The following is a 26,812-nucleotide window of genomic DNA, read 5'->3' as shown; positions in this document are numbered from 1 at the left end:
TGCCAAGTAAAACCAAGAAAGTAAATTTGTGTGAGTTTAAGCCACCCAGTTTGTGGTGATTTGTGGGAGCCGTAGGAAAACAAATCCATATAGTGTGTGAACTGTGTATCAGTAAAGCTGTTATAAATGTTAAAAGTAAAATGTAAAATAGCAGGCAGAAGTCTGTCAGACAAATGCCTACAATAATAAATCATGGATCACAGCATTAATATCAGACGAAGCCTAATTGTCAAGGCAAAAAAGTATTAACTGAGAACCCAGGGTAATTTAGTTTTAATAAGAAGTATTTATTTATTTAGAGACAGGGTCTCGCTCTGTTGCCCAAGCTGGAGTGTAGTGGCACAATCTCAGCTCTCTGCAACCTCCACCTCTTGGGTTCAAGTGATCCTCCCGCATCAGCCTCCTGAGTAGCTGGGAATACAGGCATGTGCCACCATGCCCGGCTAAGATAAGATGTACATATTTATAATGAACCTTTATATTCTTCAAGTAACTTTAAAGCAAAAATGAGGCCAGGTACAGTGGCTCATGCCTGTAATCCCAGCACTTGGGAAGCCTGAGGTAAAAGGCCAAGAGTTCAAGACAAGCCTGGGCAACATAGTGATTTGGCCAAGATTCCTCAACTTCTGAATAGTAGAGTCAGGGTAAGAAAAGTTTTTTGTATATATAGAAGACACAAATAACATAAAACAGACATCAGAATACTTCCAAAAGATGTGACTGAAAGAGAATAAGAGAAAACTCTTTCCTTGGATATCTTTAATAGCACTTCAAACTCAGCATATCTAAACTAAACTTAAATCCCGCTTCCCACCCACCAGCCATTAAGGTGTTTCCAGTATTTGTCCCCACCCCCCCATCCAGTTACGCAAGCCAGAAACTTGGAACCATTTTTGGCATCTTTCTCTCTTCTTTACCCCATAGCCCATCCATTATTTTGTTCTTCATTCATTTCCTAAATGTCTCTCAAACCAGCTCACTTTTCTCTATTTCTGTTGCTACCACCCTAGCTATCAGATCTGATGTCCATCCAGGTCCCTTTTCGCAGAAAGAGTTCTTTACTTGACTCTAGCTGTCCCCAGCCTCATCTTGCCTCGCTCCCCCAATTCACTCTCCACTCAAGCCACAGGCTCTGTTCAGTCTCTTGCACAGACTCTGCTGCTTTCTTCTGCAGAACTTTTGTGTCTATGCTCTTCCCTCTGATTTGCTCCCTTTTACCTCGTTTTTCACTTTATTGACTTTTACTCAGCTCAGTCAACACTTCATTCATGAAGCTTTCTCTGACCTCGCTGAGCAGGTCAGAGCACCCTATTCTATCCAAAACTCTCGCAGGACCTCTGAACGCTTACTAAAGACACAGTTTTATTTATCTGTGAGATTATTCTATTAATGCCTATCCCAGCTAGATTGTAAGCTCCAAGAGGGCAGGGACTGGATCTACTTTGCCCTCCATTATGCTTCTAGTACCAAGCACTGTGCTTGCCACAGTAGTTCCTCAGGAATATTTGTTGAATGACTAAAGCATCTGAAATGGGTTGGCAGCACTCAGAAATGTTAAAATGCAGATTAGTTTCTAAATTCTATTCCCACATTGGATCTAAATTGATACCATAAGAAGTAAAGAGCTATGAAGCTGGATGTATCATCCTTTATAGCACATACACTCACTCTGTTGCCTAGGCCAGAGTGCAGTGGCATGATCTCGGCTCACTGCAACCTCTGGCTCCCAGGTTCAAGTGATTTTCCTGCCTCAGCCTTCCGAATAGACTGGGATTTACAAGCTCCCACCACCACGCTCAGCTAATTTTTTGTATTTTTAGTAGAGACAGCGTTTCACCATGTTGGCCAGGCTGGTCTCAAACTCCTGACTTCAGGTGATCTGCCCACCTTGGCTTCCCAGAGTGCTGGGATTACAGGCATGAACCACCATGCCTGGCCTAAACTTTGATTTTTTGAATGGTTCTCCACATTGATTTTTTTCTGTCTGTGACTCAGTGTCCTCAAATGTAAAATAAGGATGATAATACCTACCTCACTTTTGAGCAGTAGAAATTAGTAAAAGTTGATTATCATCCCCCCTATAAAATGCTTAGGAAGACCTGGCATAAAAAGCATTGGCACATGGTAGATTTTAAAGATGCTATTCCCTGAGGGCATTCTCTTTGTGGCTTACTACCATATCATAGACTTTAATGAATTTTGTAAATGTGGAACACAGAACTTCCTTTAATAAAAAACAAAAAAAGAAGAAGAACCCTGGGAGTTTCTGAAGGTGGAGCTCTTTCCTCAGAGTCGATAACCCACAGCGTTTAGATGGGTATACCGGATATGACTAACCAGTTTTACAGGTGCAGAAATCATTCCCAGTCACAGGGGCAAGAGGTAGTTCTGGGGTTGTCACCAGCTTCTTAGAAATTGTCCATCTGCCTTTGTTTAATTCTTCCTTCTTAGTAGGTAAGTGGACTCTGGAGGCAGTCTTGATTTCTTCTAAGTCATCCATTTATATAGATTTTGAAAAATGGCTTCAAGTTGCATGCAGTTTGGAAGCATATGTGGAAAGTAGTCTAGCGAAAGCCCAGTTGTTCCTGTATTAGTCAACATATAACTATTTAACACTGTTGGATACAAGGTATGAGATAAGGATTCCATCTTAGTCCTTTGGGGTTTCAGGGTTCAAAACTGGGAACCCCAAGGGTCTAGGGGGAAACTAGAGCCCTGAACTGAGGCAGGAGAAAGGAGGCAGACACTGGGGCTGGAGAGACAATAGGATGAAGCCAACATAACTTCAGGGGCCACAGCCTGTGGCCTGGCTCAAAGCCAGATGTGCTTCACAGTCACAGGTCTGAGGGCAGCTCTTTGTTACATACCTCAGATGATAATATGTTTTTAGTCTCATAGGGGCTTGTAGAAAATTTTCTTAAAAATTTTTTATGAGACCTTCCAAAGACTCTTCCTTTATCCAGATAAGCGTCAGAAATAGAAAAGAATTATGGTATCTTGTCTGGTACTATTTTTGAAACCTAACTAAAGGCCCAGTGACTTATAGCAAACATTGTAAAAAGTAGCCAAGTGTGGTGGCACACGCCTGTGATCCCAGCTACTTGGGAGGCTGAGGTGGGAGGATCACTGTAGCTCAGGAGTTCAAGGCTGCAGTGAATGAGCCTGCATGACAGAGCAAGACCCTGTTTCAAAACACAAAACAAAATAAACTCTAATGCCTCCTAAATACCCTAAACACCCTCCATTTCTGGTAATTATAAATGTTTGTTAATGTTTTACCTGTATATGTCCGAATATGTGAAATATTTTATAATATTTCAGCCTGGGCAATATAGTAAGACCATGTCTCATTAAAATACGTGTGCGTGTCTGTGTGTGTGTGTGTGTGTATGAAAAATAAACAAAGGACCTGTTCCCTATGCTCAGCAATGTCAGGCACTGGTTGTGTATAGTGTGTTCTGGAAATAACAGTATAAGTGACACGTGCTTATTTGTGTCAGTAGGAATTTAAAGGAGGAAGAGAATTATGGGAAGAATACTTGGGAAGTTTTTTCAGGGCAAGTGGGAATTCAATTGGGCCTTGAAAAATGGAATTTTTTTTTTTTTTTGAGACGGAGTCATGCTCTGTTGCCCAGTCTGGAGTGCAATGGCGCGATCTCAGCTCACTGCAACCTCCACCTCCCAGGGTTAGGCAATTCTCCTGCCTCAGCTTCCCGAGTAGCATTACACCCAGCTAATTTTTGTATTTTTTAGTAGAGATGGGGTTTCACCATACTGGCCAGGCTGGTCTCAAACTCCCGACCTCAGGCGATCTGCCTGCCTCAGCCTCCCAGTGTTGGGATTACAGGCATGAGCCACTGTGCCTGGCAAAAAATTGAAAATATTGGATAAGAAACAGATTTATGTGGTGGCTAACCTCTGTAATCCTTGCACTTTGGGAGACCAAGGTGGGCAGATCACTTGAGGTCAGGAATTTGAAACCAGCCTGGCCAACACGGCGAAACCCCATCTCTACTAAAAATTCAAAAATTAGCTGGGCATGATGGTGGGCGCCTGTAATCCAAGCTACTCTGGAGGCTGAGGCCGGAGAATCGCTTGAACCCAGGAGATGGAGGTGGCAGTGAGCCAAGATCTCACCACTGCACTCCATCCTGGGCAACAGATCAGGACTCCTTCTCAAATAAATAAATAAATAAATAAAGGTTTCTAGACGTTTCAAAGAAAAGAACTTGCTAGATGCCAAGGTGAGTGACGAGTTGGGCAGCTAAAGAGGGAAGAAAGTGAGTAAAGTTGCTCAGTATTATAGGACTCCATGGAGGTTGTATGCTGGGAGCTCAAGTGGTATCATTCACATAGTCTCCAGGGTTGGCAAGCACTACTGTATATGGCGGCTCTGGCAGAGGAGTATTGGGAAAATAAGTTATTGGAAAGAATGAATTGTGGGCCAGAGAAGTTTGGGCTTCATCCTGTAAGAAGTGGGAAACTATAGCAGTTTCTTGAGAAGAAAAGGTAAATGATAGTGATGTGGCTAACTATACTGGCTTTGGAGCTAGATAAAAATTTGTTTGATTTTTTAGCTATACTTCTTACTAGTTAATATGATTTGGGGAAAGTTACTTAAGTTTATTAAGCCTCAGTTTTCTCATTTGCAAAATGAGTATAATAATATTTTCCTTATAGAATTATGGTAAGTAGTATTTGAGACAGTGTATGTAGTGCTTAGCACAAAGTAAGTGCTCAATAAACGGTGTTTGATGATAAGTGTTTCCAAAATTTCAAATGGCAGTGGTATACAGAATGAATTAGGGGAAGAGAGTGGTAACTGATTTTGATTTTAAGTGGTTGTTTACCATAGTTGTGAAACCAACTAGTTGACATATTGGTGTGAAGTGACAAAGGCATAAGCTATGGTTTTTGGAATAGAAGGCATAAGTTGGAACATAAACAAACCCGTATTTTATCTTATTGTGACACCATTGATTATAAGATGTGCTGTTATTTGTGTACTATGAAGAAAGAAAAAACCTTGACGAATGTTGACACAATGCTATCACTTAGAATTTTTATTTCCCTTTTTTTTTTTTTTTTTTTTCCTGAGACGGAGTCTTGCTCTGTCACCAGGCTGGAGTGCAGTAACGTGATCTCGGCTCACTGCAACCTCCACCTCCTGGGTTCACACGATTCTCCTGCCTCAGCCTCCCGAGTAGGTAGGACTACAGGCACACGCCACCACACCCAGCTAATTTTTGTCTTTTTAGTAGAGATGGGGTTTTACCATGTTGGCCAGGATGGTCTCAATCTCTTGACCTCGTGATCCGCTCCCCTCAGCCTCCCAAAGTGCTAGGATTACAGGCGTGAGCCACCACGCCCAACCAGAATTTTTATTTTCTACTTATTGAAAGAGCTCTTTCAAGGCTTACTTTGACATAGCTTTTAATCATATATCATTTTTGTGTATATATAAAAAGGAAAATATAAGTGAAATAAGGTATTTTTGAAATTTCTTCACATTCAGGGTCCAACCCTTTTGAATTACTTCTTGTTTCAGTCATCATTGTCTGTGTTTTTTCATGTAATATTGTTCTCTGTGCCATCATGAAAATGGGCAGTGCTCTATTTCTTTAAAAAGTGCTCTGTTATTGTCTCTGATTTTCCCCATAAGTAGCAACAGGTTTGATGCAGTTGCTTCTTTTTTTTTTTTTTTTTTTTTGAGATCGAGTCTTGCTCTGTTGCCCAGGCTGTAGTGCAGTGGCATGACCCTGGCTCACTGCAACCTCTGCCTCCCGGGTTCAAGCGATTCTCCTGCCTCAGCCTCCTGAGTAGTTGGGATTACAGGCGCCTACCACCACGCCCGGCTAATTTTTGTATTCTTGGTAGAGACGGGATTTTGCCATATTGATCAGGCTGGTCTTGAACTTCTGACCTTTGCCCACCTTGGCCTCCCAAAGTGCTGGGATTACAGGTGTGAGCCACTGAGCCTGGCAGTGCTTCTCGATCTTACCAGAAATTGTCATTGGGAAGGTTATCAGACAACAGCCAAGACTCATGTTCTCTTCTCAAATGGTGCTAAATGATTTACTGACTAAAAAGGCCAGGGATAGCAAACATGTTGACATGGCTGCAGGCCATGACCGCTATGCCCTGTTATTGCCTTGTCCAAAGCAATTTTAAGATTTATCCTAATTTCAGAAGACAGATAAATACGAAAGAAGAATACATCTCAGAATTGATAAATCAGATAGAATTGAAACACTGGGTCAGTAATTCTGAGAAAGTTACTTAACTTTAGTAAGCAAGCTTAGATAGAAATGCTCCATTTATACCTGAAGTTGTTTTGTTGCAAATTACTCAGGGATGATCTATCAGCACTGAAAAAGATATTTTAAAGGAATTATATAGCACTGATAAGCTGACTCATAAAAATGGCTGAAATTGTTTGAAACTGGCTAATAAGTAATAACCTAATGATTCCATTTTTGAATGCCAGGTGTTTCTAAAAGCTTGAAAAGATTTGTTTTTATTTTTAAATTTTTACTTATTTATTTTTGAGACACGGTCTGGCTCTGTCACCCGGGCTGGACTACAGTGACATGATCTCAGCTCACTGCAACCTCCACCTCCTGGACTCAAGCCATCCTCCTACGTCAGCCTCCTGAGTAGCTGGGACCACAGGCGCGCACCGCTATGCCCGGCTAATTCTTGTATTTTTAGCAGAGACGGGGTCTCACCATGTTGCCTAGGCTGATCTCAAACTCCTGGGCTCAAGGCATCTGCCTGCCTCAGCCTCCCAAAGTGCTGGAATTACAGGCATGAGCCACCACACACAGCCTGTTTTTCTAATATGGTCATTCTTCCTATTGGCTTATACCTAATATAAGGATTTAACCTTATAAACCTTAAAGTTCTAAGACCAGAACCTAGGTGTATTAGTCTGTTTTCACACTGCTATAAAGAAGTACCTGTGACTGGATAGTTTGTAAATAAAAGAAGTTTAATTGACTCATAGTTCTGCATGGCTAGGGAGGTCTCAGGAAACTTAACAATCATGACAGAAGGGGAAGCAAGGCATGTCTTACATGGTAGCAGGAGAGAGAGAGACAGACAGACAGATACAGGGTGGGGGATGCCAGGGGAACTGACAAACACTTTTAAACCATCAGCTCTTGTGAGAACTCAGTATCACAAGAACAGAATGGGAGAAACTGCCCCCATGATCCAGTCACCTCCCACCAGGTCCCTCCATCAACATGTAGGGATTTCAGTCGAGATGAAATTTGGGTGGGGACACAGAGCCAAACCGTATGACCGGCTCATAAGGTTTACTTTTGTGTGTCTGTGAGTAGGCAGCCTAAACACCATCTAAATACAAAACAGCAGAAAACACAATCCCTTAAAGATGCTGTGGCAACATCAGCTACTTATGTTGCAATAAATGTAATGGCAATAATTTTTTAAACTTTCCTTTTTATTAGAGACGGGATAAAACTGAATCTCTGGAAAGATAATGAGTCTAGAAGTTTGTGCTATTTTTCTCTCATCCCCTTATTGACCTATTTGGAGGATTCGTCAACTGCAGAAGTTGTACTATGTAGCCAGTAATAATATTTATTTTTTCAGATACTTGGGGTAGAGTATGTGAATTTTTCTTTTTTCATCCACATAATGAGATATTTATAAGGAAGTGTGTAGAGTCCAGCCCACTCACAGATAACCCAGAATTCAAACGTTGTTGGAACTTCTAGACAAACCTCATTGTCTCTTTCCTTTTCTTTTATAAAATAATGCCTTGAGCCCAGAAAGCAAGTTAATTTCCTATCCCACTTGTCACATTTCCATAATTCCATGGCTTCTTTGTTATTCCCAGGGGTTTCCTCATCCCCCTTGTGTATCCTCCTAAGTGAATGAACCCATTTTTCCCCCTCCAAGTTCCAGGCATTCAGATGAACCCATTATATTGGTGGTTGGAGGACCCAGCGTCTGTCCACCCTTTCTGTTCATGATAGAAGAATGTGTACATGTCTCATGTGTTACCATTAAGTTTTCTGTCTTTTGAGAGACATTTCACTGACAGTGGTGGGAATGCAGACAACGAACAGCAATATCTGGTTCCAGCCTGGGCTAGAGCTAAAGGCATCATGAGTTGGAGGTTCATTTCTGTCACCAGGGCCTACCAGAAGGAAGATTTGACCTATGAGGCTCCCTCTGGCCCGGGTCTTACCGGTAGTGGCACTCAGCTACAAAATACACCTATCATTTTTTTTCTCTGATTCTTTTCAGTCCAATGTCTTGTACGCTTGAATCTCCTGTCTATTTGGTAGTCTGGCTTTGCAGGAACGTAGCAGCAGTTTTGAATGAATAGGTTACTTGGAGTTTTAGAATTGTAAGTCCTTGAAGATCTTGAAAATGATTTTGGTGATGAGCTGCCACAGCTGGCTGTTCATCCAATGGTCCGGGAAGTGCAGAACCATGAATACCATGCCTGATAGACCTGGAACAGGCAATGGCACCTTCATTGAGAAAACATGATTTTAACTGAGGAGCAGTATTTCTGGAAAAATTTTCCACTGGCTCTTCTATTGTTGTTACCTGTAATTTCATCATCTTTTCATTTAATTCTGTTCAGCATGATGTCTTTGGGACCAGTGGGTATTTGTATTTGCTTATAGAAGTGTTTGTTCTTAGGGCTATGCAATGGCTCGGAAGGCCAGCCCCACCCACTCTCTTGTTGCTTGGCACCAATCCTCTCTGGTTGTTGGGCATCTTGTTTACCTCTGCCCTTAATTCCCTGCAGGTGCGTAAGTACAAGAGCATGATCCTGGAAGACCTGGAGTCTGCTCTGGCAGAACACGCCCCTGCGCCACAGGAGGTTAACTCAGAACTGCCGCCTCTCACCATCGACGGAATTCCAGTCTCTGTGGACAAAATGACCCAGGTAAGAGGCGGGAGGTGAGGAGGAGACACAAAGACAAGCGGCACAGGTGTGGGAGGGCCTCTGATCACTTTTCTGCCTTTAGTCCTCTCATCTGACCAGGGGGTGAGATGCAGATTGGAGTCTGCTGAAACAGTAGCAGCCTTGGAAAAGACACCACAGTGCCAGAAGAGTGCTCCCAACCAAGAGCATGGCTGTGGTCTCCTCTTTCTTCTGGCAGCTTTTTTTTTTTTTCCTTTCACTTGGGCCTTTGGATTGGATTTAAAAAAAAAAAAAAAAAAAACTTTTAGCTTGGGGTTGTTCTGAGAAGAACATTAGGAGTTTGATGAATCACAGTCAAGGTGGGCAAGTAAACTTTTAGCCTCTCAGGCTGCTCTGCTCCTATTTCAGTGTCACTTCTGAATACTACCATGTTATCACTAAGTACAGCTCCCTTCCCCAGGAAATAAGAATGTAAAACTCAGAATAACAGTCTTTGAGTCATTGATTTCCTCTTCCTTTTAAAAATTTTTATTTAAATTTTTAAAATTTTATGATTTCTAAAGATGGAGTCTCACTATGTTGCCCACGCTGTCTCAAACTACTAAGCTCAAGCAATCCTCCTGCCTCGGCCTCCCAAGGTGCTGGGATTATAGGCGTGAGCCGCTGTGCCAGCCTGATTTCCTCTTCCTTTAAGAAGGGAAGTCAAAATGGCTGGGTGTAGTGGCTCACATCTATAATCCCAGCACTTTGGGAGGCCGAGGCAGGTGGATTACCTGAGATCAGGAGTTCAAGACCAATCTGGCCAACATGGTGAAACGTCTCTGCTAAAAATAAAAAAATTAGCCGGATGTTGTGGCAGACACTTGTAATCCCAGCTACTCTGGAGGCCAAGGCAGGAGAATTGCTTGAACCTGGGAGGCAGAGGTTGCAGTGAGCTGAGATCATGTCATTGCACTCCAGCCTGGGCAACAAGAATGAAACTCCATCTCAAAAAAAAAAAAAGGGGCCGGGCGCGGTGGCTCAAGCCTGTAATCCCAGCACTTTGGGAGGCCGAGGCGGGTGGATCACGAGGTCGAGAGATCGAGACCATCCTGGTCAACATTGTGAAACCCCGTCTCTATTAATACAAAAAAATTAGCTGGGCACGGTGGCGTGTGCCTGTAATCCCAGCTACTCAGGAGGCTGAGGCAGGAGAATTGCCTGAACCCAGGAGGCGGAGGTTGCGGTGAGCCGAGATCGCGCCATTGCACTCCAGCCTGGGTAACCAGAGCGAGACTCCGTCTCAACAAAAAAAAAAAAAAAAAAAAAAAAAAGGAAGTCAAAATGCACTTAGCCTGATAAATCAGTATACCTCAGAAATTTTTATGAGATTATCTTTTTTATATATTTTTTGTTTAGCTTAATCAAAATCAAACACCTTTTAACATATTTTCTCATCCTATTTCTTTTTTTTTTTTTTTGAGACAGAGTCTCGCTCTGTGGCCCAAGCTGCCTCTGCCTCCCAGGTTCAAGCAAGCAATTCTCGTGCCTCCAAGTAGCTGGGATTACAGGTGCAGGCCACCACACCTGAGTAATGTTTTTATTTTTAGTAGAGATGGGGTTTCACCATGTTGGCCGGGGTGGTCTCAAACTCCTGACCTCATGTGATCCACCCACCTTGGCCTCCTAAAGTGCTGGGATTACCAGCCACCTTGCCTGGCCCACCTTATTTCTTTATTAATGTTCTTCTGTCTTGCTAAATCCACTTGTCAGGTTTTTTTCCTTACCTTATTCAGTCTTCAGCAGCATTTGAAACAGTTGATTACTCCTTAAAGTATTTTCTTCTCTCTGTCTCTTCACCTCACCCTCTTCTGAATATCCTCAGTCCTCACTGGGTGCTCCCCTCATCCCTCACTGGGTGCTCCCTTCATCCCTTCTGCTGGCCCCTCTGCCTCTTCTCACCTGGTCATCGATAGGCTGTTTACACCCAGCTTACTCTCACTGTTAGATATAGCTCACACCTGTGATCAAGGGTACCTCACACACCTCAAACAGAACCTTTGGTTATTCCTACTCTCCACTCCACATCCCTTCCTCTCCAAGTGTTCCCCATATCAGTTAATGGGACTACTATCCATCTGGTTGCTCAGGGCCCAGCATTAAGTAATCCTGATTTCCCTGTTTTGCCCTCTCCCTCCACAGTCCCCTGCCACCCTCCACATCTAATTTAGCAGCAGGCCATGTCAGCTCACCTCTGAAATGTACCCTGACTCTGGCCATTCTTCTCAGTTCCCATCAGCACCCAAGCCCAAGCCTTTAGCATCTCTCATATAGTCTGTCTCAGTAGCCATTGGTCTCCCTATTGCCACTGTGGTCTGCTATAGTCCATTCTCCACGTTGCCATCATAGTAGTTTTTTAAGAAATTTAAATCATGCTGGGCGTTGTAGCTCACATCTGTAATCAAGAAGGAGGAGCCCTTGAGTCCTGGAGTTCGAGATCAGCCAGGGCAGCAGGGTGATTTTTGTCTCTACAAAAAATACAAAAATTAACCGGGCATGGTGGCACATGCCTGTAGTCCCAAATACTTGGAAGGCTGAGGTGGGAGGATCGCTTGAGCCCGGGAGGTTGAGGTTACAGTGAGCCGAGATTGTGCCACTGCACTCCAGCCTAGGTGGCAGAGCAAGATCCTGTCTCAAATAAATGAGTGAATGAATGGATGAATAAATTTATTTATTGATTTAGTTCAGGCCATATCACTTCCTAGTTTAAACTCTTTAATAGTTTTCAGCTACTTCAAATTCAGACTCTGCCATGGCCTTGAAGGTCCTATGGTAATCTGGCCTCTTCCTGCCTCATCTCATTCTTCCTCAGTCACTGGACTCCGGCCACTCTAGCCCTCTTTTCCTCAAATACCCTGCATCCATTCTTTGGCTTTTGCTATTCCCTTTGCCTGAATATTGTTCTCCCAGATGATTGCATGATGGACTCTCTCTTATTCAAAGTCTAGCTCAAATATCACCTCCTGAGACAAGCCTTTCTTGATTATCCCACCTAAATGAAGCTTTCTTCTCTCCACCAAGCCACTAATACAGCCTCTGTGTTCTTGTCTGTGTAACACTTGTTACTACCTGGAATTATCTCATTTATTAACTTTTATACTTATTTGTGTTCTGTCTCCCCTGCTAGAATTTGAGGAATTTAGTTTCTATCCTTTTTTTTTTTAAATTTATTTTTTTAAAAGGCGGGGTTTCACCATGTTGGTCAGGCTGGTCTTGAACTCCCGACCTCAGGTGATACGCCCACCTTGGCCTCCAAAGTGCTTGGATTACAGGTGTGAGCCACTACGCCCGGCCTTTTTTATTTTTTATTTATTTATTTTTTTTGTTTCTATCCTTTACTTCTGTTCATTATAGCCGCTCAGCCTCTGAAATAGCATGTCATGTAAATAATAGTATCTGTTCAGTAAATAACCGCAGGGTTAGAGTAAAAATGAGTTAAGTGTAGTAGTGGGGAAGAGGATTGCAAGTCCCCTGGGAAGGTTTTTACTCAGTGTGGACGCTGATGCTGTTGCACAGGGGTGGCACTTTTCTTTTTTATTCCATCTGGACCAGCAACTTGGTCTGAAGTAATACTACATTTTATAAATACAAAGCTAAATAGTGATCTTTTGCTTGTTGGATTCATAGCCCTTTCTGTGGACACTGGAAGGATCTCTAAACCATTGTTCAGAAAGGAAAGCGTTGTCTAAACCAAGCTTGTCCAACCCACATCCTGCAGGACGCATGTGGCCCAGGATGGCTTTGAATGTGGCCCAACACAAATCCGTAACTTTCTTAAAACATTTTGAATTTTTTTGGCGATATTTTTTTCTTTAGCTCATCAGCTATCATTAATGTTAGTGTATTTTATGTGGTCCAAGGATAATTTTTCCTCCAACGTGGCCCAGGGAAGCCAAAAGATTGGGCACCCCTGATCTCAACTTTTCGTTACTGTCTTTTTACAGTTTCTATTATTCTGTTTCTGGAGGCATTCTGACTGGTTCAAGTAAAGAAAACATCAAGTGAATTATTTTTATCTGGTTGATATAAAGAATCTATTCTATGTAAGATGTAAAGTACATCTAAAGCTGCCTAAGCCTTTGGTTTCGAATACTGTGTTAGGTAAACTCCTGTGATGGATATTTTTTTATCTTCGTCACATTTGGTGTGTTAGGGTAAAGCAGTCTGAGGTTTTGATTATATTGAATCATTGTGGATACTGGTTTTTATGAAAATTGGCCAGTGGCCACAGAAGTCAGAGCAAACAGTTTAGTTGTTGTCATTTTGGAGCTAAGACAGTTGAAAGTGTTGTTTTCCATTTTTGTCAAAACTGTACTCAGTAGAGCTTGGTGTGGTGGTGGGAGCTGGTTCTCAGTTGTCAAATACATAGATGCTTTATTGGAGCATTTCCTGTATCATACGCTCCCTCCTTCCCCTTCTTACCAAAGATGATGACTAAAAAGTCAAACATAACAAATACAACAAAACAAACAAATGAGAAGGAAGAGTGAGCATGGTGATGAAAAACCCAGCTCCCAGTTGAATGGGAATTTCCACGTATTTGGATCCTGGCATTTTCCCCCGCTCACCGTTTTATTATTGTTTGTTTTGTTTTCCTCAAATACTTTTTTCTTAACCTGAACTAAATAGCTTCCTTTTATGATTGATCCTAAAGCCTTTCACTATTAAGGGGAGTAAATGGAGGGTTTTTTTTCCACCCAAACCTAGATAGGTAAGGGTATATAGGACTAAAAGAAGTTTAATACAGTTGGTAGGAATGCAAATTGGTACACTTTCTCTAGAGCGCAGGTTGGCAATGCATATCAAAGTCTAAAACGTGTATATCATGCCCTCCAATTAAACACAGATGTAAATCGTTTATTACAGCAGATTTACAATAGGAAAATTTGGGAACAGTGTGATTGGTTAAGTTACAATAGTGTTTAGAATTTATATAAGAAGAAGAGCAGCATAGCCCAAAAGAGATGATTCAGTGAACTATTAGACACTAAAAATGATGCTTTGCTCTTCATTACAGTAGAATAATATTTGTGGTATATTAAGTTTTAAAAAACTGATTGTAAAGTAGTATTTCTTTTTTCTTTTCTTTTCTTTCTTTCTTTCTTTCCTTTCTTTCTTCTTTTTTTTTTTTTTTTTTTTTTTTTTTTGAGGCAGAGTCTTGCTCTGTTGCCCAGGCTGGAGTGCAGTGGGATGAACTCGGCTCACTGCAACCTCTGCCTCCTGGGTTCAAGCGATTCTCCTACCTCAGTCTCCTGAGTAGTTGAGATTACAGGCGCCCACCACCATGCCCAGCTAATTTTTTTGTATTTCAGTAGAGACAGAGTTTCACTATTTTGGCCAGGCTGGTCTCAAACTCCTGACCTCAAGTGATCTGCCTGCCTCAGCCTCCCAAAGTGCTAGGATTACAAGTGTGAGCCACTGTGCCCAGCATAGCATTTCTTATATACCATAATTTTAGGGGGTTAGGGCTTTATTTTTGTGTTTCTTTTGGGAGATTTTAAGAAAAATTCTGGGAACATAGAATTGAGCTGATTTATCTCATTTTCTAAAACATTAACAAAAAAGGTGCCCGCCTCTGTGTATATAGAACTTGGAGGGATGTACATTACATTAACATATTAACACTAATTACACATGGTGGCATTATAGGTGATTTTCATTGTCTTCATCTAACTCAGCATGAGTTGCTTTTATAATCATAGAAATACAAAAAAAACTATTTTCATATTTTATATTAAACTTGAATTGTTTAAAGTGCAAGTTTGATAATGTTTCTGCTTTGTCTTGCCCAAAGATTTTTTTTTTTTTTTGAGGCAAAGTCTCGCTCTGTCACCAGGCTGGAGTGCAGTGGCATAATCTCGGCTCACTACAACCTCCGCCTCCTGAGTTCAAGCAATTCTCCTGCCTCAGCCTCCCAAGTAGCTGGGACTACAGGCTCATGCCACCACGCTCAGCTAATTTTTGTATTTTTAGTAGAGACAGGGTTTCACCATGTTGGCCAGGATGGTTTTGACCTCTTGACCTTGTGATCCGCCCATGTTGGCCTCCCAAAGTGTTAGGATTACAGGTATGCACCACTGTACCCGGCCCCAAAGATTACTTCTGTTTATGTTAGCATGAAGGTGTTAACAACTCTCTTTTTCCCCCCTTAGTTTTCTCAAATAGATAACTGTGTGTTGGAAGGCAGACTACTAAGTTCTTTACAGGGACATCTCATTTAATCCACCTTGTGTGTGTGTGTGTGTGTGTGTGTGTCTGTCTTAAAAATTCTTATTTTATATTCAAGAAAGCAGAGCTCAGATATGATTTATAGCCATAAAGAACAAGTATATTTTACTGGACATTAATTCTAGATTTTAGAACATGTGGGTCATTTATGACTTTCTTGAAGTGATAAAATTCCAGAACTATCAAACTGATAAAATTCCAGAACTATCAAACTGGACTGTAATATGAATAGACTTGGGTTAACCAGACAGCTCTATTAATCATCTTATCTTCACTTATTCTATAGAGATGACTTGATATTGATGACCCTAACTTACAACTCTATATAGGATCCTAAGATACATTCTGAATCATCTAAAAGAGTAAACTGTGTTCAATATTGTTCTAATATTATGTGTTCCATTATGTTATGTCCTTACAAATGAGAAAGTTAGCATAATTTATTGGAAAGAATACTAAGTCGGAAGATCTACTCTCTAGTCCAATTCTACTACATATAACTATAGTTTTCACTTTCATCTTCTGATGAAATACATGCCCTCCTACCTTAAGGAGTCAAAGGAAGAAAAACAAAGTTTGGTGTAGGAAAGTGTTTTGAAAACTAAGGCATCACACCAAGGTATTATTACTGATTATTAATGGAAATTATATGGATTGCCTATATTTACTTTTGAATAATCTGAACATACTATCTCTCAGCCATGCTTTATTAAAGTTCATGAACCAAGAGTTTTAATTTTTCTCAACAATTAAGTGGGACAATACAGGTAGCATTTTTCTTTTATTTTCCCTGGTATCTAAGGGAACAAAATATTTTTCAGATTGAAAATTGAGGCATAAATAGAAAATTTATGAAGCAAGCTAGTGACAAATAGAACTTAGGGTTGCTTTCATATTGCCAGTGCTTTTTTAAAAATATTTTTGTGTAAAACTGTATTGTGTTCATTATTCAGATTGAATCTTTCAGCTAGTCTACACTAAACATTTACCTTTTTTTTTTTGGAGACAGTCTCGCTCTGTTGCCTGGACTGGAGCGAAATGGTGTGATCTTGGCTCACTGCAACCTCTGCCTCCTGGGTTCAAACAATTATCATGCCTCAGCCTCCCCAGTAACTGGGATTACAGGCGTGCACCACCACGCTAGGTTAATTTTTTGTATTTTTAGTAGAGATGGGATTTCACCATGTTGACCAGGCTAGTCTCAAACTCCTGAGCTAGACAATCCGCTGCCTCGGCCCTCCAAAGTTTTAGGATTACAGGCATGAGCCACTGCGCCCGATCAACATTTACTTTTTAGAAGAATTTTTTACTTGCCCCTAAAACTCTCAAAAGTGTCTCCTACACAGATAGAAATTGCACTTAACAGTTTCTGAAGGTCTGTGAGAACTAAATGCTCTGTTCTTTTAGGAAGCAGCTCTCTCGGTTTTTGGCTTTTGTCTTTTTTGTTTTGTTGAAAGGATGATTCTTTATTAGTAAATAGGATGTTTTTCCTGAAAAGTTTCTGTTTTTACTATTCTAACTATATTAAGTTTTTTAGTCTCTTCCTTTGGTGCCGTGACTTGGATTATAGTTCCTATCTTTTTGGCAGGGAGTATTCGCGTGTGTGTTAGAAAACTGTGTAACTCTGGTATTTTTAGTGATTACAATGAAAACTTGGATTTCTAGGCACCTTTAAGAATAGTGGCTGGAACTTATTCCATATCTGTTTTAGAATTGGAAGAAGTGGAGATAAAGCTTAGCAAAAGAGATCCGTAGTTTGGGATAGGTTCTGCAACCCCAGAATTCATTCACAATGAATTCTGTGAACTCCTTTTTCAGATTTTGAAAGTCAGGTTAGCAAATTTGTTTTAGAATACTACAGACCAGCGCCTAGTGGATGGGCTAAGTCAGTGTCTCTGAAACTTGGGAGTGCAGCAGTCACCTGAGAAGTGGAGTTCAAACACAGATTGGGAATCAGTAGGTCTGGAGTGGGCCTGAGGTTCTGCCTTGCTAGTGAGCTCCCAGGTGATGTCAGTGCTGCTGTTTTTCAGACTGTGCTTTGAGTTCAAGGAATTCAATCACTACTTGAAGAGTCTTTAAGCAATAATTATGATTTTGCTAGTGGAAAATCAGTTCTGCTCCTTACCAGACTTGAGTCCTATAGGCTGCTCTTGTTCTTAGGAGGTGGTAAATCTTTTTGGAATCTGTATTAGAAGACATCCAGGCAAAGATTATAATTATAGAAGAAGCATCGCTGGAAAGACCTGTGCAGTATTGCTGATTAAAATCCACTCTTCTTTCTCTTCTCCCTTCCCTCTCCTTCCCTTAACTTACTGTCCTCCTCTTTATATTACTGGGGCAATCTTTGTCACTTTAATATTCCCATGGCATGATGATGCAACAGGATGGTAATTTTCAGCAGTTTCAGGTAAACCTTCCGAAACGTTCAGCACAGTGTTTGCTTCATTAGGAAGGAGTTATTCACAAGGCTTTTGAGGTGTTTTATAGAAAACAGTCATTCATCAGCTTAGGTTTTTGAGAGTTTTGTTCTGTTTTGAAAAGCGTAGGTCTTACCTCTTCTACCCAAAGAGTAGAAAACATTCCGCTAAGTGAAATAAGCCTGACACAGAAGGAAAGTATTGGGGGATTCTACTTGTATGAGGTATCTAGAATGGGCAAAATGATAAAGATAAAAAATACAAGTGGCCAGGCACGATGGCTCACACCTGTAATTCCAACTCTTTAGAAGGCCAAGGCAAGCGAATTACCTGAGGTTAGGGGTTCAAGACCAGCCTGATTTGTTTAGGATAGTAATTTAAAAGTTCTAGAAATAATGATGATGGAGCCGGCTGTGGGAGCTCACGCTTATAGTCCCAGCACCTTGGGAGGCCGAGGCAAGTGAATCACCTGAAGTCAGGAGTTTGAGACTAGCCTGGCCAACATGGTGAAACCCTATCTCTACTAATAATACCAAAAAAATTAGCTGGACATGGTGGCGCACGCCTGTAATCTCAGCTATTCGGGATGCTGAGGCAGGAGAATCGGTTGAACCCGGGAAGCGGAGGTTGCAGTGAGCCGAGATTGCGCCATTGTATTCCAGCCTGGGAGACAAAAGCAAAACTCCACCTCAAAAAAAAAAAAGAAAAAAATGATGATGATTATACAACATTGTGAACGTATTTAGTGCCACTAAATTGTACATGTTAAAATGATAAATGTTATTTGTATTTTACCATTATTTTTTTTTCTTTGAATCCTAGCCACTAGACCACCAGGGATATTTTACCATTTTTTTAAAAAAATTTTTTTGAAAATAAGAGTAGATAAAAAATATTCTGGTGGTTCTCAAAATTGGCTGCATAATAGAATCACCTAGGGGAACTTAAAATCCTAGTGCCCAGGCCACACTCCAGACCAATTAAGTCAGAGTCTTCAGGGATGGGATCTAGGCATCTGCGGTGTTTAAACTCTCCAGGTGATTCCAATATGCAGCCAACTTTGAGAACCACTATAGTGGATCACAATTCCAAACTGCTTCTCCATACTGTCATGTCAGAATTTGCTGGCAAAGCAGGCTCTTCTTACTGTCTGAAATTATCAAAAAATGTTTTTGTATATGATGTCATGCCATGCTTAGTAGGCATGAGATTAATAGAATATATAAGGGCCAGGTGTGGTGGCTCATGCCTGTAATCCCAGCAGTTTAGGAGGTTGAGGCAGGAGGATGGCTTGAGGCCAGAAGTTTTGAGACCAACCTGGGCAACACAGCAAGACCTCATCTCTACTAAAAATTTTGAAAATAGCCAGGCATGGTGGTGCATCCATAGTCTTGCCTACTTAGGAGGCTGAGGTGGGAAGATCACTTGACCCCAGGAGTTCAAGGCTGCAGTGAGCCATGATCGTGCCACTGCACTTCAGCCTGAGCAATGGAGCAAGGCCCTGTCTCAAGAAAGGAAAAAGAGAATATATACATAACAAATAATAACACTGGATGTGTTCTTATAAATAGAACATAGCATATTTTGAGTAAAGAATAAGGATATATTCAGAAATACTAAGGAGAAGGAAGACTTATATAGGATACAACTTGACTAAGGAAATATTTGCAGTTTACATGACAGAATTAATATCCAGAGCATATTAATATTTTCTTCATATTCATAAGAAAAAGATAAATAGAAAAATAAGCAAATATTCTAAGCAGTTCACAGAAAGGAAAAATAACCAGTAAACATATAAAAAAGATTCTCAACTCACTAGTAATGGAAATTAAAATAAGAAACCATTCCCCCATGTCAGATGAGCAAATAAGAAAATTTGGTAATAAGGCTAGGCGAAGTGGCTCATGCCTGTATCCCAGCACTTTGGGAGTCTGAGGCGGGTGGATCACCTGAGGTCAGGAGTTCAAGACCAGCCTGGGCAACATGGTGAAACCCCATCTCTACTAAAAATACGAACCAGACAGGTGGTGATGCATGCCTGTAGTCCCAGCTACTCAGGAGGTTGAGGCAGGAGAATTGCTTGAACCCAGGAGGCGGAGGTTGCAGTGAGCTGAGATCATGCCACTGTACTCCAGCCTGGGTGATAGAGTAAGACTGCTTCAAAAAAGAAAGAAAGAAAGAAATTAAAGAAAAAGAAAAAAAGAGAAAACTTGGTAACAAAATGTGGAAGAGGATGTGAAAATGGGTATTGTCTAGTACTCTAAGTGACAGTAGGATTGGCACAGTCTTTCTGGAGGACAGTTTCGCAGTGTGTTAAAATGTTAAATCCCTTTAACCAGCAATTCCACTTCTCTGAATTTATAGAAATTCAGAGAAGTAAAATTGCTGGTTAAAGCGTATATGGATTTAACACTTTCTGCTGAATTTCTGTGCACAAAGAAGCATGTACAAGCACTGTTTGTACAGCAAGAGGAACTGCAAGCAATCTATATATTTATCAGTAGGGGAATGGCTAAATAAAATGGCAATTCTATACTAGGCAACTGTTTAAAAAATTAGATTATTCTGGTTGTACTACCACGAGAAGATCTCTATGACAAAATGTTGAGTGTAAAAAACAAGTTATAAAGTAGTGTACAGTATGGTACCATTTGTGTTTAATCGCATTACACTGCCTTTCTAGCATGTATTTATGTAAATGTATAGAGTTTGGCCTAGAAGGAAGTCTGTTCATCAAGCTCGTGCCTCTGGACAGAAGACTGAATTGAGGGACAATAGATGGCAAAGAGGACTTTGACTTTATCTGTATTATTTACATTTTTGTAGAGAAGACTACAACAAGCATAAGGTAACAGAAACTAACCAATCTGATCTCCTTCAAAGAGAAGGTAGGATGTTAAGAGCATTTTGATTAATGAGAGGGAGAAAGTTTGATAGGTTTAGGGTTCAAGATATAGAAGCAGAAGTCTTGGCTTGAGAGAGGAGCTTAAATGAGTGTCCATTGGCTGGCCTTCAAATTCACTAATTCTGAAGTTACATTGATCTTTTCTCCAAACTTGCTCTTCTTGTGTTTTCTATGGGAATGTGTTTTTAGGGAAAGTGAGATTAAGAGAAGCCAGTGTTTCTGCTTGGCACTACTAGGGAATGGGTGTTTCTGATAATAGCCACCATAGTCGTCTCTCTGAACAGAGATCAGTAGTACAAATACTTTCAAATATTGGGCAAAGGAATCACTTTGCTTTAGCTCTTTAATGCCCTTTAAATATCCATTCAAATATAATTGGGTCTGTCAGCCTGGGCGGTAATAATTTCAAGTTAAAATAATGTTGCCACAGTCCGAAAAATCTCCAATTTTTCTTTCCTTGCCACATTCCTGTTTTCCTGTAGGCTACACAAAACATAACCTTTCAACATGGTTTGCTTTCAACTGCCTTCTCTTTATATTTATTATGTGTTCTCTGACCTCTTCAGTAGAGGTAGAGTTCACAGATACGTTGGTTTGAAAGACCTTTTCTTGGTAATTGAGCCTAAATGGACATCATTCAGGAGCCTCAAAATCCCTAGACTCAGGTAAATGCAGAGCAAAGACAGAGCGAACAAGAGGAGAGGGTATTTGGGGATTGTATAAGGATAATGCATTGTTGGATAGCAAAGAATTAACTGAATTTACGAAGGAAATTTCTAGCATAGCAAGAATTAATTTTTATTTTGATTGGATCAGACATTTTAGAGTTTTAGAGAATCTTTTATTTTAAACCTATCCGTGCTTTCCACATAAATCTTTACTTTTCACTGACACAGGCATGGATTTGATATCCTTATCTTTGCTAATTGTCCCCTGGAAGTAGTAATATTTTCTATTCTTTGCTGATTTGGTGTGGGTTTACTGACCAAGCTAGGCTACCGTAGGCCCACCTAGAGCCTTAAATCAGAATCAGAGTCCGGGAAAGCTTGTTCCAGCCCAATTAAAGGACAGTCTGAGAGGTTAGGCTTTAACTTTGCTGATCCTGTTGATTGTCTCCCTGTGGATTAAAGACAAACCTTCCTTAACAAGCACATCAAGAAGCTTTGGTTTCCAAAACTCTCCAGGACCAGTAATTAATTCAACTGGTAATGAGAGCACAGTTCTGAATTCTGGAAAGGAATCATTTAACTCTTCCTCTACTGGACCGCTAGTTTCCCTTTATTAATAGTCTCTTTCGCCTTCGCACTGTTTATTTGGGACAGTATAAAAATAACCTGTAGGAAGATTGCCTTTTTTAATGAAGTCAAATTATCTCTTAAGCATTTAAAAGTAAAAAATACCCTTCATCCCCAAAATGTACATGCCTGAAAAATGAGCTTTTACAGTAGAAAATGCCTTTTACTTCTTTTGGTGTAGGAACAAATTTTATGTACTTGATAATTAGCACTTTTAAAAGCTATGTTCTGCTCCTGAATTAGAACTTGTATGACAGCAACTAATTTCACTCTTATTCCACTTTTTGGCTTGATAGGGGTTCTGCCTATGGAAGTAGCCTTCTTTTTATGATGTTGCTGTTTCTCCTGCCTCTCATATTGGTCTCTAAGATCATCTTCCTAGGAGTTTGAAACATTTCTCATCCAGAGATTTCTAGCATATAAATCATCTTTGAGAAGTTTCCCAGTTCTGTCTTTCCTTTAATTATGGTTACCCTTGAGTCACATTTTCTGACACATTCCATTAGTAATCTGCTTGTACATTCCCCCATTTTTTTTTTAATTGAGGGGAGAGAAAGAGCACATGTGTAAGAGGGAGCTGCTTGTATTAATACATATTTTTAATGCTCAAGGACCCAGCAGAATAAGTCACCTAAACTTCCTGTACATTGTGGGTGGGTTGGTAATAGCTTGCTTGCTTCAAAGCAATAATTGATCCAAATGGTCAATTTGTTCCTTCTTGATTCTAGCACCCTTTATTTCTCATCCTCAACCTTGTTTGCACAGATACAAACATGCTACCTTCTGCTTTTTTCCACTTTACTCATCCTTGAAAACTAAGGATGCATGTCTTTATGTACATTACAGTGTGTTCAGTATTAGTAAATCACTTTAGAAAGCTAGCTGTTTCTTTGCATTGGGAGAATAAATTCCCTTTTTTCCTTGATTTAAAAGTAAAATGTCGTTTATCTTTGAAATATTTCTTTTTGGCAAATGGTCATATTTAGACTTTGATAAAAACTTCATATAGATTGAGTACCCCCTGTCTGAAATGTTTGGGACCAGAAGTACATTAGATTTCATATATTTTTGGATTTTTTAATGTTTGCATATACTTAGTGAGATATCTTGGGGATAGGACCACGATCTAAACATAAAATTTATTTGTGTTTTATATACACCTTATACACTATAGCCTGATGATAATTTCATATGGTATTTTTAACAATTTTGTTCATGAAGTAAAGTTTTGACAGCGTTTTGACTATGACCCATCACTTAAGGTCATGGGTGGGATTTTCCAAATGTGACATTCAAAACATTCCAGATTTCGGATCTTCAGATTAGGGATGCTCAACCTATAGCAGATTAAGGATTAAAACTGTGCTGGATTAAAGCCGTGATGTTTCTGAATCCTCATTTGTTTTACATTTACAGTAGTTTTATTTAATAGATTTGGAGAGTGGATGCTTAAAGCATCTACTTTAAAAAAAAAAAAAAAGAACAGTTTTTTCTTATTATAAAATCAGAATTATCAATCAGTTGCCAAAGAGCTACAATGCACCTAATTTTATAACAAATTAAGCTCTACATTTTAGAACAAAAGTTATGAATGCTGTAGAAGTTGCTGAAAAAAGATGGATTGATGATGGAGGTAATAATAATAAAACTGCTATTAATATACATGCTATCTCAGCCTCTTAATTGACCTTGTATATTTGCTATTATTACTATTTTTGATATCATTACATTTTAATATTTTTTAAATTAAGATTCAGAGATAATTGGGATTCAGAGCCAACTCTGGTCTTGTGGTCTTTGTTGTTGTTGTTGTTGTTGCTGCTGTTGTTTTGAGATAGAGTCTTGCTCTGTTACCCAGGCTGTAGTGTAGTTGAGCGATCATAGCTCACTGCAACCTCCGCCTCATGGGTTCAAGCAATTCTCCTGCCTCAGCCTCCCAAGTAGCTGGGATTACAGGTGTGTGCCACCACGCCCGGCTAATTTTTGTATTTTTAGTAGAGAGGGGGTTTCACCATGTTGGCCAGGCTGGTCTCAAATTCCTGACCTCAGGCAATCCACCCGACTTACTTGGCCTCTCAAAGTGCTGGGGTTACAGGTGTCAGCCACTGAGCCCAGCCCTGGTATTCTTTTTGATAGAAAGTGCTAACTTTAGAGAAGTGAGGCTGAGTGCAATGACTCACACCTGAAATCCGAGCACTTTGGGAGGTCAAGGCAGGAGGATCACTTCAGGCCAGCAGTTTGAGACTAGCCTGGGCAACATAGGGAGACCCTTTCTCTACAAAAAAAAAAAAAAAACAATAGCTGGGCATGGTGGCACACGCCTTTAGTCCCAGCTACTGAAGCCTGAAGCCAGAGGATCCCTTGAGCCTTGGAGGTTGAGGCTGCATGGAGCTGTAATTATGCCACTGCACTCCAGCCTGGGCCACAGAGCAAGATCCCATTGAGAGAGAGAGAGAAAAAAAAAAAAGACAGAAAGGGAAAGAATACTTAGCATATGTTCCACAAAGAATGTAGGACTTACTGGGCACTAAAGAATGGAATAGCAGCATGGAAAGTAGTCCAACAAGGTGACAGACCAAAGGCAGAGAAGCAGAAATGGGCTTAGCAGTCCATCAGACAGTGCAGAGACTTGTCTGATGGAGGACCAAGGCTGCATGGTGAGAATTCATGGGAGCTGACTGTAGTATGAGACCAGGTTGTGGAGGGTCTGAAAAGCTGGGCAGAAGGATCTAGTTTAGTTTCCATAAAGGACATTCGAAGGTGTTTTGAGCATTGGAGTTCTGTAGGTAACATTTAGGAAAACCTGTCTGGCAAGGATATGTGGGAAGAGGGAGTGTAGGGAGAACTTGGAGTCCCCAAGAAAGCCAACTAGACGATACACTAGCTTTAGGCTAGAAAGTTAGAATCAAGGTGAGGCCGGAGAAGAAGGGATAAACACCAGAGGCATTTCAAAGAAAACAAAATAATTGGACTTGCAGTGCATGACTAGATAAGTGTTGAAGGAGAGAAATAAAGATAACTGACATTTTGAGTTTGAGTGGCTGGGGAAAGGGTGGTTTTCTACTTGCTAAGATAAAACGGTTGAGAAGACAAACAGATTGGAAAGAGGGTAGGGTAGGGGTTTAAGTGAGGAGGCTGATGCTGAGCCCGCCTTTCAAGTAACTGAGTTACTGGAACTCAGTTGGAAGGCCGGGTGGGAGAGCCAAAGCCAGATTGAGGAGTATAAAACTATTGGTGCAGATAGGGTGAGGCATCAAAAGTGAAGCGATCACCAGAATTACGGAATATACAGGATTCCAGGTGGATCTGAGCATACTGTCAGTCTAGGATTCTCCACAGGGAGTGCTTTCTGACCACTTTAGGATTTTTGGTTGGTTGGTTGGTTGAAGACAGGGTCTTGCTCTGCTACCCTCTTTAGGATTTTTGTTTGTTTTGTTTTGTTTCTTTGAGACAATGTCTCACTCTGTCACCCAGGCTGGAGTGAAGTCACGGCTCACTGCAGCCTTGACCTTCTGGGCTCGAGCAATCCTCCTGCTTCAGCCTCTCATGTAGCTGGGACTACAGGCATGTGCCACTGTAGCTGACTGAGTTTTGTATTTTTGGTGGAGACAGTCCCACTATGTTGCCCAAGCTGTTCTCAAACTCCTGGGCTGAAGTGATCTGCCTGCCTGAGCCTCCCAAGGTACAGGGATTACAGGTGTGAACCACTGTACCCAACCCACTTTAGGATTTTGTTAATTTAGAATTATTTAGTCTTCTCATTTCATTTTCTCCAGATTCTCCTAGGTATGAATATAACAGATTCTTCTTTTTGGTATTCAAATAAAAAGGAGTTCTTCTAATGGTATTCAAATAAAAAGGAGTTCTTCTAATGGTATTCAAATAAAAAGGAGTTTATGAAAGTCTGTGTCAGTTTGTTTCATCTATACCTCTCAGAAAGCCATTTTCTTAACATGAATTAATATACAATATTGTGTGAGGAGTAAGCCCTTTCCTGCTTTGTGTATCTGAGGCTAGAAACAGACACACTCCCAAGATATCAGGATAAAGGGAAAAATGACTTTGAAATGTACTTTCTTAAAATAACTGAAGTAATGACCGCATGAGCCAGCTAGCTGATGGGTTTGCAAATGGATACGTTTCTATCAGCCTGCTGCTTGATGCCAGAGCCAAATATACATGGAGTATATTATATCATATCCTGTAGGCAGGAGACTGTTGGGGCATTCGGGGACTTAGAAAGAGCCCTAAGTGGCAGGCTTGGCACAGGAATTAACAGCATGACTACCATCAGCCAGAACTTTATTAGGTAAATATTACTGATTGGGTTCCTGGTTCCCTACTATATAACAATTTGTATCATCTCTGGTAAAATAATATCTAATATTTATTATAATAAGAATTATACAAACACCTGATATTTACAGAAATCTTTAATATTATAATGTTGGTATACTCGTTCTCTCTTTAAAACTTAAGTATTCCCATTTCTGTTTTTTTCTTGTTTTACTTTATAACTACAAATCCACATCCCTAAATGTGACTCATTGCTAAAAGCGGCCTCTTTTTGGTTTTCAGCTGCAGGGGCAGTGTAGATGCATCCTTCGTTGCAGGATGCTACTTATCTCTGGGGTGCTGTAGACCACCAGGTTAAAAGGAAAGCAGGAGGTCTGGGAAGGAGGCACAGATCATAACTTGATAAACTGCTTTTCTTGCCAAAAATCATTGTCAGCGATTAAGAATATTCACAAAGTAGACCGACCCCCAACACACACAGAGTGTGGTTACTATGCCAGGAAGTAAGAATGGCAGTCATCTTTGTGGTTTAAAGCCTGTTTGGTCTGGATTTGATCTGTAAAATAAATCTGAATGAAGTCAATAATGCATTTAAATTTGCACATGCTTTACTATATCTATATGTCAGACTCACGGACAGTGGCCTAGCTTACTAGAAAATTTCTAGAAGAGTTTTAGGGTTATTTTCCTTTTTTTTTTTAAAGTTAAAGGCCTGTTT

The 26,812-nt window shown here is 40.5% G+C and overlaps 1 protein-coding gene across 3 annotated transcripts in view; it reads left to right on the top strand.

Moving 5' to 3' along the window:
* NRF1 (nuclear respiratory factor 1) overlaps positions 1-26,812 on the top strand; it is a 143,911-nt gene that overhangs the window by 65,210 nt on the left and 51,889 nt on the right. For all 3 annotated transcript variants that reach the window (XM_021673680.2, XM_021673683.2, XM_021673686.2), the window contains one exon: positions 8,792-8,932. In XM_021673680.2, coding sequence (XP_021529355.1) covers positions 8,792-8,932 — 141 coding nt within the window. The remainder of the gene's footprint in view (positions 1-8,791; positions 8,933-26,812) is intronic.

The sequence above is a fragment of the Aotus nancymaae genome, unplaced genomic scaffold (genome assembly GCF_030222135.1).
Source record: "Aotus nancymaae isolate 86718 unplaced genomic scaffold, 86718_ANA_hifiasm-v0.15.2.pri h1tg000002l, whole genome shotgun sequence".
Lineage (NCBI taxonomy): Eukaryota > Metazoa > Chordata > Mammalia > Primates > Aotidae > Aotus > Aotus nancymaae.
This window is presented reverse-complemented; position numbering and strand designations above follow the sequence as displayed.